At 37.7% G+C, this 14,582-nt stretch overlaps 1 protein-coding gene and 1 long non-coding RNA gene across 4 annotated transcripts; one reads left to right on the forward strand and one right to left on the reverse strand.

Moving 5' to 3' along the window:
• Positions 1-303: 303 nt before the first annotated feature.
• Positions 304-6,585, forward strand: LOC133721683 (uncharacterized). Of its 3 annotated transcripts, none has more exons than XR_009852296.1 (5): positions 304-868; positions 977-1,064; positions 1,889-2,053; positions 5,596-5,725; positions 6,540-6,585. It is a non-coding gene; the product is annotated as an uncharacterized LOC133721683 (long non-coding RNA). The 3 variants fall into 3 exon arrangements; XR_009852295.1 differs by having other exon boundaries at positions 1,953-2,053; XR_009852297.1 differs by having other exon boundaries at positions 977-1,060; positions 1,953-2,053.
• A 4,185-nt stretch (positions 6,586-10,770) lies between these two features.
• Positions 10,771-14,135, reverse strand: LOC133723227 (uncharacterized). The gene is made up of 7 exons (XM_062150044.1): positions 13,426-14,135; positions 13,155-13,383; positions 12,800-13,064; positions 12,102-12,468; positions 11,679-11,960; positions 11,482-11,587; positions 10,771-11,394 (listed from the first exon to the last, which is right to left on the reverse strand). Exons 1-7 carry the CDS (start codon positions 14,133-14,135, stop codon positions 10,771-10,773), a joined length of 2,583 nt encoding a protein of 860 aa, XP_062006028.1.
• Between the last annotated feature and the right edge of the window lie 447 nt (positions 14,136-14,582).

Here is a 14,582-nt window from a genome sequence, read left to right on the forward strand (position 1 = left end):
TCTTCTCCAACAATTCATCCTGATACGATCAATATCCATACACTACAAAAAAGAATTCATTTAGCTTCACCAATTAGCGTCGGCGTCAAAATGCCGTCGCCATTGATCAAAAATTCGCTACGGCAAATACGGCGTCGCAAAGAGAAAAATTATTTGCAACGGCATGGCGTTGCCGTCGCATAAATATGCCTTCAATTGCTACGGCAGTATCTTTCCGTTGCCAGAATTTACTTCTTTTAGCTACCTTAATTGATGTCGTCGTATATTTTTATTTTATATATTTTCTTTCTGTCGTATTAGATGTCCTCTTAGGTTTTTTGGGTTCGGAAACATTGAGTTCCCTTCGCGTTCACTCCACTGTTTTCAATGGATTGGTATTCAGTAAGGAGAAAAGGAGAGTGCTTGGTGGAGTTGCAGATCGAACTTGGTGATGTCAAAGGGGTCAAGATCTGTAACTTATGAGTTAGGGGTGGAAACTTGTTTAAGATTTGGGTTGGTTTGGGGAAATAGAAGGAATCTGGCCTGGGTTTTAGGAGTGTTCTACCTGGGTTCTTTGTTTTTGTCGTTCCATTGGCTCCTTCACTAGATTGTTCGATTGCTATCTAATTTATCAATCCCAATCGAGTAGCCGACGAAAAAGGCTAGCACTGCTTTTGTTCATCTTTCTACTCAAAACCATTTTCAATTTCAAATGGGTCTGACGCAATGGGGAGCTCTTACTTCTTACACTCTCTCATCTCGGCCTCTCCTACTCTCGATTTCCCTAATTTTCTTCGCATGACCCAATCCGCGATTGTTCAAACTCTATCTCCTTCCTATTTTTCATTCTCTTTCTGCATATCAATGCCAAGAGAATAAAATTTATATAGTAAGTTCATTCTTATTTTGCTTCACATTTCAATTCATTTATTTTTTTGGTTGCTATTTTGGCTTAATTTGGGTGCAGGGCTTATGGATTGGTTTAATTTGGATGCAGGGCTTGTGGATTGTTGTTGATTACACAGCTCAAGAAATGGACATCTGATTCCTCTCAAAATCCCGAAGAAAGAAAACCAGTTTTGTAAGTAAGTGTGTGGCATAGATCTACACCTCTAGTTGTCTTTCATAGTTTAGCATTTACTTGGTGTTGGATTTGAACTAATTTAGTTAGGCATTTACAGATGTGAAGCATCATTGTATTAAAACAAGTTGTATCTCCACCTGTTTATTATATGTTCTTTCTAGTATTTGTTCATTGCTCTCTTTTGTTTGTCATTTTCATGGTGTTTGCTTAATTTCATTTCAGCATGGAGAAGACACTTGAGAAATATCAATGATCGAAAGAGCTACGAGCTCCCTTTGTAACTTCGTTTAAGAGATTTAGGTTTTTTTTTTCTTTTGGGATTTACTCCTGCCAATATATGTTAGTTCATAGTGGTTTAATCGAGTCAACAGCAAGACGAGATTGAAATTTGATACAGTTGCTTGACCTTTCTTCTTTGACAGCAAGCTTTTCATCATGAGAAGATTGAACCCGTTGTTGTCCTCTTCTACCTTTTGTGTATGGACAGCTAGTTCTCCATGAAGGAGAAAAAAATAGAATGCAATTGCTTTTCCTTGTTTTGTAACAGAAAGGTTGTTCATGCTTAAAAAGCATGTCTCCCACATTCTCTTCTCTTTTCGTTTTGTTGCTTTAGAAAACAGAACCCATACTTTAATAATCCATGCAAGACCACCGTAGTCTTATCTTATATCTTGACAGCAAGACCACCATAGGAACCATACTTGCATTTAATTAGTTAATCATCATGATTAAACAATTCTTCTTGGGCTTCACATGATTATAGTTTTGTGTTTTGGAATTGCCAATAATATTATACTAACAGTTTACATAGAGTGGATTTTGTAGTTGCTGTTAAGTATGGGATTGTAGATCCAAGTACTACATCAATTATGGGATTTGTTTGTTACAGAAACCCAGAGGAGATCCCATGGGGTCAGTTTGGTGCCGATATTGTTGTTGGAGTCTACTGGAGTGTTCACTGACAAGGACAAAGCCGCTGCGCACTTAAAGGTCAGCTCAGTTTAAAATTTTTTTTAATTTGATTGCAGAATGATTTGTTGGTCCTGTGTTTTGGTATATGCATGAATTTGACTGTATTTCTAGGAATGGATCCTTCATAATTGATATTTTTGTTGTCAGGGTTATTTGAGTGATTTTAAGTACTGCTAATAGACTAGTACTGCATTTAGACTTGAATCGTATATATTTGTTAATCATTTGCATGGTTCTGTATTATATTGAAATAAGTGATAGCCACATATTTCAGGTTTGTAATCTTTCTCCAGTCTTCAAACTAGAACGAAGTTGCTAATATCTGTTCAGTTTCTGTTTTGCTACACGTTTTCAAAAGTTTTTATATGGTTGTACATATGATCATATGCAAAGACTGATACAACTGAAATCAAATTGTTTTATTTAGTTCTTTGTCAGGTATTGAAAATGAGATTCAGTGGTTGTTTTGGTTTTTCGTTTCTCATTATCAAATGAGCTTCGGATCTTTTGGCCTTCAAAATGGAAACTGTGATGCCCCGGAAATTCGTATTTATTTTCCGAGGATTTTCCGGAATTTAATTAGTGGTTGTTGGAAGGTTTCGTGGCTCGTGGACGGAGCGGAAGTGTTTCGGACGAATTTTTATTTGAAAATGATGACTTTAGGGGGGTTGCAAAGGTTGAATTTTGATACGTTGAGATTCTCCGAAAACTTCCTTCACAAAAGTTGTAGAGCACGTCGATACGAGTTTGTGGACATGTGGAGCGCGTCAATCGGAGTTCGTATGAGAAAGTTATGGTCATTGGAAGGAATTTCCATTTTGGTATAAATAGAAGTTTCCCAAGTTGGAAACTTACTATTTTCATTTCCTTCCTTTTCCGGAAACCTCTCTTTTCTCTCTCTCGGTCGACACCTTCAGAAACGAAGATTTCCGTCTGACCCGACCCGAACCCGGAAACCCGACCCGACTTTTCTGGCTATTTCAGGCGGTCTCCCACCGAGAAATTTTCCAGATAGGATCGCCTCCTTCGTCTGGTCGTCCCCGTGGTGTCCTCTATCTAGCACCGATTCTCGGTGGTGGCGGCGGTAGAAGGCGGCGCAGTTGGGTGTTTTCGGACCCGATCGGTTCTCCGATCTCCGACGTCGGCGGGGCTTCAAGCTGGGCTTAGGGAGCTCAGAGCAGTCTCCTTGTGCGAGCTGTGGTGGTTGTTTGGAAGAATTCACGTGAAAACTCGATCAACTCAGTGTGGATTACTGTTCACGGTTTGTGAGGTAGTTTTCGATCCCTTATGGTTGTTTTCTGACTTCGAGCTAGTTATGAGATTTCACAAGCATGCTTAGATGAAGAACTTTGATATTGGGAGTTTTGTGAAATATTGAGTTTTGGACGACGGCGGTGCGCCACTGCCTGTGGCGGCGTTCCGGCGGTGTTCCGGCCATGTATGGGATTGTTTCTGGTATTATATGTCTTCTACTCGTCGATACGAGCGTTTTGATATATAATACGCATATTTTGGAGTTCGTATGAAATTGTTATGATTTTTACGATTTCATACTGGTTGATTTATTCGATCCGTGAGGATCCGAGCGTCCGATCGACTTGTGGTTGGGACGTATCGATCGTGGATGTATTCCGGAGACTTTGGGAGGTTTCGGATGTGGTTTCGCCTCAATTGGTGCCACTTTGGGGATTTTAGTTCAAAACAGGGGTTTCGAATTTAAATCGTTACTAAGTTGAAACCGTATGTGATTAGGTACTTGGGAAGTATTCTTGGACGGTTGCTTTGTGGTTTGGCTGCTTTGTTCTGTATTGAAGACGCAACGGGAGTTTCGAGGTGAGTAATCTCACAAGTTTCATTTATGAACGGATTAATTGGTTGATTAGCTTTCAAAATGAACTATAGTTGGTATTAGTGGCATTCCTGAGTGAATGACTACGTATATATATATTTACGTGAAATATATATGTTTTGGTGGGTTGTGGATTGATGAAAACAATATGCATGATTATCAGTGTTTTATTGTTTTGGGGTTGTGGCTTTTTAGAAAACAAATGGTGGGAAATGGTATTTCTATTGTTTTGAAAAGTGTTTGAGCATGTGAGAGTCACAGGTTGTGATTTCTCCTTTTGGGTTGATTTAATGTTTTGATCTGACGACCGGTGGTCTGAGGATGTGAGAGTCACAGGTTGTGATTTCTCCTTTTGATTTGATTTAACGTTTTGATCTGACGACCAGTGGTCTGAGGATGTGAGAGTCACATGTTGTGATTTCTCCTTTTGATTTGATTTGACATTTGGGGTCCGGTGCGACTCGTTTAATGTTTTGATCTGAGGGTCAGGTTGGCCTAAGGATCCGAGGTTGCAGGTTGCATCCTCAGGCAATGTATATCGTAAGGTCGAACCTTGGCCGAGGTGACAGGTTTCGATATATTCAGTTAGAGCTCTAGTCTGTCTGCCATGGTACCTCATGGATCTAAGTAGGTTACTTACGATTACTGGGTACGTATGTGTTTGTCCAGGTTGGACCGATTGATGTGTTTTGTCCAGGTTGGACCAATTTAATGTGTCTTCTCCAGGTTGGACTGATTTAATGTGTTTTGTCCAGGTTGGACTGATTTGACGTGTTTTGTCCAGGTTGGACCGATTTAATGTGTTTGTCTAGGTTGGACTAAAAGAATCATATGCTATTTGTTAGGTTAATAATAGGTATGATTGATGTGCGTATGTGTTTGTCCAGGTTGGACCGTTTTGATGTGTTTTATCCAAGTTGGATCGATTTATCATATTTGAATTGTTAGGTTAACGATTTATATGATTTTGCCACTGTGTGACTTTTGTGTTTTCCCTTTTGGGAAAAGAGTATTGTTTTGGGAGCATGGTATGTTTTCCTTATTCTCGAGTCGAAAGGTTTTCTTCGTGTTGGGCGTGAGTTGTGCGGGCTTTTATCCTGTGATTTGGTATGAGTTGTTTTGAGTTACTCATACGGGCTTGCAAAAGCTTACCGGGTTTGTTGTCTGACAACCCGGTGCACCATTCCAACGGTGTAGGGGTTAATCCTGCAGGGTAGGATAATCGGGGCTGAAGCTGAGGTAGCTTGTTGACAGCAGAACGGGTAGGAAGCAAATTTTGTTGGCTTTGCCAGTGTATGACTTCCGCTATGTAGTAAGCTCTGAGGAGCATTTACGTTTTATTTTGTGATGACAATTTAATTCGTAAATTTGTGTAATATATAACTCTGTGGAACGAGTGTATATTAACTTGGATTGGTTCAGGGCATCAGTATATACTTGTTTTAAGGGAAAGATGTTCCAGGTATTTGTATTGATGACTGAACGTTCACACATGTATAATTATGAGATTATATATATCGATTTTTATTTTTGTTAAAAATCAGGGGCGTGACATAAACTGCTTACACGATGGTTCACATCTTCTTTAGATTGGATCATGCAATAGTATTGCCAGTAAAACAAAGTAGCTAGTGTACTCAAACATGAGTTATTAATTTCTTTGTAGTTTTTGGTTTGTAAATTACTAACTTATTTTGTTTTTGAAAACTAGTGAGCTAGACAATGGGATTAAGAAATCAGAATTTTCAAGGAATCCTAGATATCATGACATCCTTATGGATGAAGTATATCCTGCAAAAGAATCTTGGTCCAGAATGCTATTTGGAAAGGAAAATGTCAAGGTACATATTCTTACGTACATTATCTTGGTCTATAGGACCAACAATGTGTCAATTTCCACACTTCACATTAGTTCTTTGTCCTTTGTATGAAGAATCATTGTATGAGTTACAAGTGTTCTAAAATTGTATGAGTTACAACTGTTCTAAAATTTAAACATAGATATAGAAGACCAGCAGTGTCTATTGTAAAGTTTAAGGACAAGGATGTCACTGGGAAGAGGATTCAAGGGGTATGTTGTGTTTCATAGTTTCATGGATTGTCTCAATTTCATATCCATGCATGGTTTTTCTGTTCAATTTCACATCAAACCTACTTGCTTTGGGACTGTGCCACCTTGCGACCGTTGCTCTTCTGATCTGCTACTTACCTTTTTTATTGTGTAGTGAATATTCAAGTTTATTGTGTAGTAACCTTTTTTGTTACTATTGTATGCAGTTCCAATCAAAATAAACAACCACATTCTCACAGAGCCTGTTTTTTTATTTTGCTAATTGGGTTTGATGTGATACTTAGTCTGCAATGTTTGTTTGGCTGGTGTTAGCAACTGAAACAATTAGAAAACATCATTTGAGTACTATTGGGCAGCTAAGGCTGCTGTGATCATTTGTTTCACATCTGGTATGAACTCTCTACTTTTTCTATCTGTTTGCGAGTGTATGTGTGATCTTGCTTTATCTGGAAAGTTGTTATTGTAGCTCAGCTGAGTTCTAATTTACAATTAATATTTCCTTTCTGATGCTGGTTAAGAGGCTAAAGAGTTTTCTATAATATGGTTGAATTCGTTATCTGATTTACATTTTTCAACTTTCTCAGGGAAAGGATATCCTGGAAATCAACCATCCCGAAAGTCCTTTCGGCAGAGACCAGAGTGATATGAAATTTTAGTAAATTTAGATTCTGTATAAAATTTAATAAAATCAAACAGAAACTGGCAGCATCGCATGGGTGAGCTGCCTAGTTTTAGCTAAGGTTTAAATATTAGTGCATTTTTGTATTTGTATAATCATACCTCAAATATTATCTATCCAAGCTTTGTATTTCAATTTTGTTGGCTCTGTACTTATAGACTATCTTGTTTGCATAATTAAGTAATTGAACAGAATGTCAATTGTATGCGTTTTGTTAAAAAAGAAAAGAATTTTTTTTTTTAATTAACAATTCATATTTTGCGACGGCATTGTTTCCGTCGCAAAAATTCCGTTGCGGTAGGTGGCGTCGCTATTGACCTTTGCGATGGCGAAGTTGTCGTAGTCAAACTGCAAGCTACAGCGTAATTGCCTGATTGCCGTAGCAAATAGCAATGGCGACGCCCTCAACGACAACAGCAAAATTGTCGTCGCCATTGGTCTTTTGCGACTGCAATTTGACTTTCCGCAACGGCGTTGCGCCATGGCCATTTGAATTCTTTTTTGTTGTGATAATAAGTGTCACAACTATCATAAGAAAAGCAATGCTCAGCAATGGGCCATGAACATGAATGGAATAGCTATATAGATTCAAAACTTTCAGTTTCTGTGCTACTTACAATTTTTGATGCTATTCAAGGTTCTAAAAAACACTAGGCGCTAGTCGGGCGGAAGTCTGGAGCCTAGCGCCCAGGGGACTAAGTGGTTTTTTTATTTTTTATTTTTTATTTTAATATTATTTTTATGACATATAATATCACTGACAACTATTTCTATATATAAATATAACTCCAAAATGCTTCTATATAAAACAATTAACAATCATACATTTTAACAATTAAGTAATTAACAATCAGTAAGAAGTTTTTCCTCAAAAAGATGATCAATAAGAGGTTAAGAACTAATTACTGAGAACCAATTAACTAAGCAAAGTCAAATAGACAAATAGTTCAATACAATTCAACAATTATTCAATTAACAGATGCAATTCGTGTCAAAACCAAATTGAGGCATAGACTTTGCTGCAACACCTGTCAAAACCAAATTGAAGCAGAGACTTTGCTTCAACTCAGCAAATTGAAGCAGAAAGAGGCTCAGAAGAACTCCGAACGCAGCAATTTCAAGTTCGAGCCTTCGAGGCTTTGCTGCAAAAAGAACCCAAATTTCAGATCTCAAACAGTGAAAGTGTGAAACAGATCGAAGTTTTGAATTACTAAGTTTTGAAACAAATCAAATTTCAGATTGGGACACTTACCAAGTTTGAAAGTACATGGAGATGTTGAGCAGAGATTGGGAGGCACCGAGGGAGCGAGAGAGTGAGTCTTTGTGAGAGGAAGACAGAGAGACTATGCCGCTGTCGTCGCCCATCTGTGTTGAGGAGGAGTGCCACCGTACCGCTGGCCCACTGTCGTCGATAAGGAGCCGAGAAGGTCGTCTTGATATTCAACAATGATTAAGAAGCAAAAAAAAAGACTTCAGCGGTTAGCGCCCAGCCCCAGTCGGGAAACGTCTAGCCTGATTAGGCTCCGCCTAGATCGCCTAGTCAGACGCCAAGCAGCCCTGCGCCTAAGGCAAACGATTCGGTAGAAATCGGAACGTCTCCTCCACGCCTAGCGCCGCCTAGCCCGAATTTTAGAACCTTGATGCTATTAGTGTCACCTCCTCATCTATCTTCCCATTTTTACGTACACGGGATTTCTTCCATAACATTGCACGATCAATTACCTCTCCTTCAGGCCAAGTCTCTCTCTGTGCATACCAGACAAGTATTAGTAAATGCAATGTACAATTGAAATATGACATTTCATTTATTTGCATAAAATCAGAGACAAGAATGGATTATAACTTACCAATTCCTCCTCTAGTCCAGTATAACCCTTTCTTAATAATTTGTGATGATATTTTTTCTTCTTCACTCGCTGACTTTGTTCATGATGAAGTTTCTACATAAAAACAAAGACTATTAATCATTATACCAGAAAGTATGCTTGTATTAGAGTCAACTTCAAATCAGAAAAGTAACTCCAATATATAATGTACAAATGAGAGCCTTATACATATATAAACTCATCATACCAGCCATTCTTCTGTACTCCTCTGTTTTACAAATTCTCTCCACGGCAATAACCCAACGAATTCATACCCCTTCGGAGGCTTTCTCAATTTCTTCCTCTTTCCCAAGTAAGGCAGCACATGTTTATTTGTTAATTAAGTTGGTCTTAAGTAGGGCTGTCAATTTCGACACGACCCGATGACACGACTCGAAACCCGCACGATTAAAAAGCAGGTCAGCCGTGGGTCAACCCGCCATGACCCATTTAATAAATGGGTCGGCCATGGGTTAACCCGCCAACACGAAGTGAACCCGTATAACCCAATTATACTATACTTCATCTTGAAATTTTGGACGTTGGGAGTATTTGATCATAGGATTAGACAATTTGAAATATTTTGCTTTATAATCATTGAATTTAATTATTTATATTTTTCGTCTTGTGGAGTTTTTAGTGAATTTAATCAATTTATGTATTTTTTTTTAGTTAAATGGGTCGCATTGTTAACCATTAAATAGGTCATTTTGTCTAACACGACACGACCTATTTATTAAATGGGTTAAGCGGGTTGGAAACGGGTAACCTGTTTAATAAATAGGTTGGGTTTGGGTTTAAATTTTTGACACGATTATTAAATGGGTTGGGTTTGGGTTTGTTGTCTCATGCGACACGATAAATACATTGACCGACACGAACCCAACCCGACACGACCCATTGACAGCCCTAGTCTTAAGCTGTCTCCTTTTAGTCCTAGCAGATGCCAACACCAATTTCTTACTTTCAGGGGCCACTTTGAATGTAACCGGCCTATGCATAAACAAAAGAGTTTCACTAGATGAAAGATTAAAATAATAATGTACTTAAGTTGTACAGTAATTGCACAGGAAAATATTAATACAAATCTACTAATAGTTGTCTGAGTCCCTATACTTAATTTCAAGAAATAAAGCTGGGCATGTATGCAAGTAAGTAGCGATACAAAAAATGAAACGAAAAGCTCAAGTTAAAAATCTAATATGTAGCTCTATAAAGGAAGAGGAAATGCTCACACCTACTACAAATGAAGTTTTAGAAGCAACCTAGGCCAGCAATCCTTTCCTTGACCAGTAAATTAAATTATGCAACCACTGAAGTTTTGTAGCCATGGATTACAACAGTAGTACATCATAGTAAATTAAGGCAAACAAGTACTAATGACACCCAGAAATCTGTTCACGCTCAATATTACGGGAGGAAATCTCATATACATAATGGTTACATTTAAATTTGATATTAGAAAACTGTAGCTATTCAGCAATTTTGATTGATCCACATTTTTCAATATTTCCAGAATCTAATCAAGAAGAACATTTAGACCATTTAACAACACCATTATGCAAATACTAAATATGAATTAAAGGCACCTGTCAACCACAGAATATGTTATTTCTTTATATCAAAGCAAAAAACAAAACATTACCTGAACGTCGATCCAAAGTTTCTCTTTCTCATCACGGTCGACTTCGGGCCAACTTTCTATGTTAATGGGCACCATTTTCCGCACTAGCATTTCTATGTACGATTGTAGAGTGGGCCGCTGTCGTCCACTTGGATTACCAGTGTCATTGTACGCCACTTTAAATTTTTTCCCCATCGCTTTCTTGATTAGAACCTTGTACATTTGCACAACACTTCGCTTCCCTCTTATTTTACTTGATTCAGTGCTTGTAATGGTGTCAGCTGATGCAGATTGTCCTTTCCCATCATGCACCTCATCAATATCAGGTTCACTAGTGGTTCGATCAGCTTCATTCTTTGATTTTTTCACACTATTAGCCTTTCTCTTCTTCGAAACCATTGCGTCCTACAATCTATTCACAAAGCACAATCTGAATGTTATTACCCACCAAAAGAGATTAAAACAATAAAGTTTTAATTAAATTAGTAATAGTAAAGGTATTTCAGCAAAAACTATCACATATAAATGCACTTATATGAATCCAAACTCTTATAAAACAGCAATAAAAAAATGTTTAACTCCAATTACAATACAAATACTTGCCACTATTATTCTCTTGGAGCAGTGAACTGATTAACCCATAACCCCTAAACATTCTCTCTCGTATAAGTTGCATCAGCCTTATTCTCATCTTCATCACAAGGCAAAGGTATTTCCGCACAAAATGGTTGATGTTCCATAGAGGTGTCCCCTAGATCATCTTCATATAAACAATCACAATAATCTCTATTTGGGGTCGTCATTACAACTAACCACTCGACATCAAGAGGATTTTCCACATAAAAAACTTGTTTCACTTGACCAGCAAAGGCAAAACTTGTCTTTCTTATGGCCCTGCCGATTAAGGTTGACCAGCGTAAAACCAAACTCATCTTGTTTAATTCCTTTTTCATTCTTTGCCCATCTACATAAAAAAAATGAACTTTGAAGTCATGATAATCGAGCTTCCAAATCTCTTCAATAACCCCATAAAATGTCATATCACTCTCAACCGGATTTTTATCCTTGGCACTCGAAACTTGCATCGTCTTTGCAACTAAAGTCACACCACTATTTTGGACAACTCTAGCATTGTCCCGCTGCTTTGTGAAGTATTTAACTCCATTATATCGATACCTTTCATAAGTAAACACTGTAAAACTTGGTTTTCCAGCCAACCACCTCAATGCTTGTGAAACACCGTTAGACCTTTCCTTAATTTTAGCCGACACCTACATACATAATAGCCATTTCATGTAACCATTACCAAAATTTCATCCGATGCTTATAAAATTAGGCATCTTTCAAGTCTATAGTACCTTGGATTGAAACCATTCAGCAAAGGTACAATTGTGCTCATCCAATAGCCACTTTTTACTCTTCTTTTTCCCCACGTAAAGCTGTTCGAAAATCTTCTTGTGTGTGCTACAAACAAAAAAAATAAGTAAAGAATTAGAAAATATTCAAATGTTTTCAATGTTGATGTGAGAGAAAATTAACAGCTGAAAGTACTTACGTCTTATATGGATCCACTTCAGCATTATTGGACAGTACATGAAGATGTTCCAGGTCTCTCTCTTCTTCAGCCAATGACTTCAATTTCGCACCAGAAAGTGGGCCAGAGAGCTTACATGGTCCCTTAGGAACTCCAATTGTACTACATTCTTGTAAAAACTCTGAGCAAAACTCGATAGATTCTTCACCAAGATAACTCTCAGCTATGCAACCCTCAGGATGAAACCGATTGCGAACATACCCCTTCAATACTTTCATGAAACGCTCAAAAGGGTACATCCATCTATAAAATACGGGGCCACATAATCAGACTTTTCTAACTAGGTGCACTGTGAGATGTACCATTATATCAAAAAATGAGGGAGATAATATCTTTTCTAAACCACACAAAGTCAACACCAAATCAGATTAAAGCTTATCTAACTTTGATACATCAACTACTTTAGTGCACAAAGCATTAAAGAAGAAGCATAGCCTCATTATAGAAATTCTAACATGTTTGGGAAGCACGGAACGAATGGCCACCGGAAGCAATTGTTGCATCAACATGTGGCAATCATGAGACTTCAAACCATATAACTTCAAATCATCCATGGACACCAAATTTTTTATATTTGATGAATGACCATCAGGAACCTTCATGAACAATAGAGAAGTGCACATTTTTATCTTCTCTGCCCTCGACAAAGTATACGGGGCAGCAGGAAAATATGTTCTTTTCTCCCCAATTTTCAGACCCAAATTATGTCTAACACCCATTTGAAGCATATCTAAGCAAGCAGCAACACTATCTTTTGTTTTAGAAGGCATGTTTAACAATGTACCAATCAAACTCTCGCAAATATTCTTCTCAATGTGCATTACATCAAGACAATGGCGAACATGAAGAGATTTCCAATACTCCAAGTCAAAAAAAAATTGATCTTTTCTTCCAACAAGGACAAGTAGCATCTGCAGCCAAGTTTTTCTTCTTTTTTCCCTTCCCAAACTCATAATTAATATGCTCAACTCTCTTGAACACTTCCTCTCCGGATTGTGGAGTCGGTGCAACTTCAAATTCTTGATCATTATTAAATGCTTTCTTCTACCTACGATAAGGATGATAGTGAGGCAAATACTTACAGTGGCTACCATAAGACATCTTCCTATAGTGGGCCAAATGTATGGCAAAAGTTTTGTCACCACATATTGGACATGCTTTGTACCCTTTAGTGGTGCACTCCGATAAGTTTCCATATGCAGGGAAGTCATGAATAGTCCACAACAAAACTGCTCTAAGAGTGAAGTACTCTTTCGTATGTGCATCATACACATCATTAACACCATCCCATAAAGTTCGCAGATCATCAATCAATGGCTCTAAGTAGATATTTATGTCATTTCCCGGCTGTTTCAGACCAGAAATTAATAAAGATAACATCATAAACTTCCTCTTCATGCATAACCATGGAGGAAGATTATAAGTCACCAATATTACTGGCCAACAACTATATCTACTACTCATAGAGCTATGTGGATTAATACCATCTGCTGACAATGCCAACCTAAGATTTCTTGATTCACTAGCAAATTCCGGCCACTTATAATCAACCAACTTCCAAGCAGGAGAATCGGCTGGATGGCGCATGTATCCATCTTTAGGTCGCTTGTCATCATGCCAGGTAAGCATTTCAGCAATTGTAGCAGATTTAAACATGCGCTTAAATCTGGGAATTATAGAAAAATACCACAACACCTTGGCTGCTTACCCCACGTTAACAGTTTTATCTTTCTTTAACTTCCAACGAGAGACACCACACTTGGGGCAAGTGGTTTCATCAGAAAACTCTTTCCTATACAATATGCAGTCTTTAGGACATGCATGTATTTTCTCATATTGCAGCCCCAAATTGGTGAGGGTTTTTTTTGCCTCATATAGAGTTTGAGGCAGTACATTATCTTTTGGAAGCAAAGACCCAACAGTGGCAAGTAACTCAGAAAAACAAGTATCACTCATACCAAATCTAGCTTTCAAATTGTGAAGTTGCACCAATGCATCTAACTTGGTGTGTTCACTATCCTCAAATAATGATCTTTCTGCTTCCTCAACAAACTTATTGAACTCATAGGACTCCTCATCATAATCACCTTCATTAAAGGCTACTTGACAAATATCAATAGTTTCATAACCAAAATGAGGGTTTTGAGGTATGCCTAAACCACTAGGTGCACTAGCACAGGAGGACAAAGTAGGTTCTCCATGCCACATCCAGTTTGTGTAGCTCAAACTAAAGCCATAAGCATACAAATGTCCCCTAATGACTTTAATTGACTTCTCTTTGAAGTTTACACATTTTGAGCAAGGATAGTGAATTTTCTTAGGGTTACTAGCATTCTCTTCAGCAAAAAGCAAGAAGTTTTCAACACCCAATTCATACTTTAAAGTATCCCTATATTTGTTAATCCAAGATTTATCCATTGCTGAAATTAAAAAAAAAAATGAGAATATTGAAGACAGGACATCAAACAACAAACAACATAGTGGAAATCAAGAATTCCTCATAATTCATATACAAAATGAAAACCATGCCAAAGCAAATGAGAAACTAGAGAGAGATAAATGATAACTAACCTCACTTATACAATCATCGACAAGGAATGCCCCTTTACTTCTAGTTTCTGCAAACAATCCAATCTAGCCTTACTTCTTGACCAAACACGCACCTGAATCACATTGATGATGCAAGGTAAAGAAAGGTGTTTAAAGTTTGATCTATGAGTACAATGAAAAAAAATCAGATTTACTCTTTAAGCAGCTTTATTTGCTGATGTAGAATAACAGACAAATATTAAGACATAAATAAGCATTGTCAACAGAGCTAAAAAATTAAAATAAAATAAAATAAAGGTTCCCTGCTAGTATTCA

This window comes from Rosa rugosa, chromosome 7 (genome assembly GCF_958449725.1).
Source record: "Rosa rugosa chromosome 7, drRosRugo1.1, whole genome shotgun sequence".
NCBI lineage: Eukaryota > Viridiplantae > Streptophyta > Magnoliopsida > Rosales > Rosaceae > Rosa > Rosa rugosa.

Coding starts and splice junctions, on each gene's coding strand:
- LOC133723227 (XM_062150044.1), bottom strand. CDS start 14,135: ATGGATAAATCTTGGATTAACAAATATAGGGATACTTTAAAGTATGAA. Junction 12,469..12,799: donor GATGTCTTATGGTAGCCACT/GTAAGTATTTGC, acceptor CTAAAACAAAAG/ATAGTGTTGCTGCTTGCTTA. Junction 11,588..11,678: donor GAAGTGGATCCATATAAGAC/GTAAGTACTTTC, acceptor TTTTGTTTGTAG/CACACACAAGAAGATTTTCG.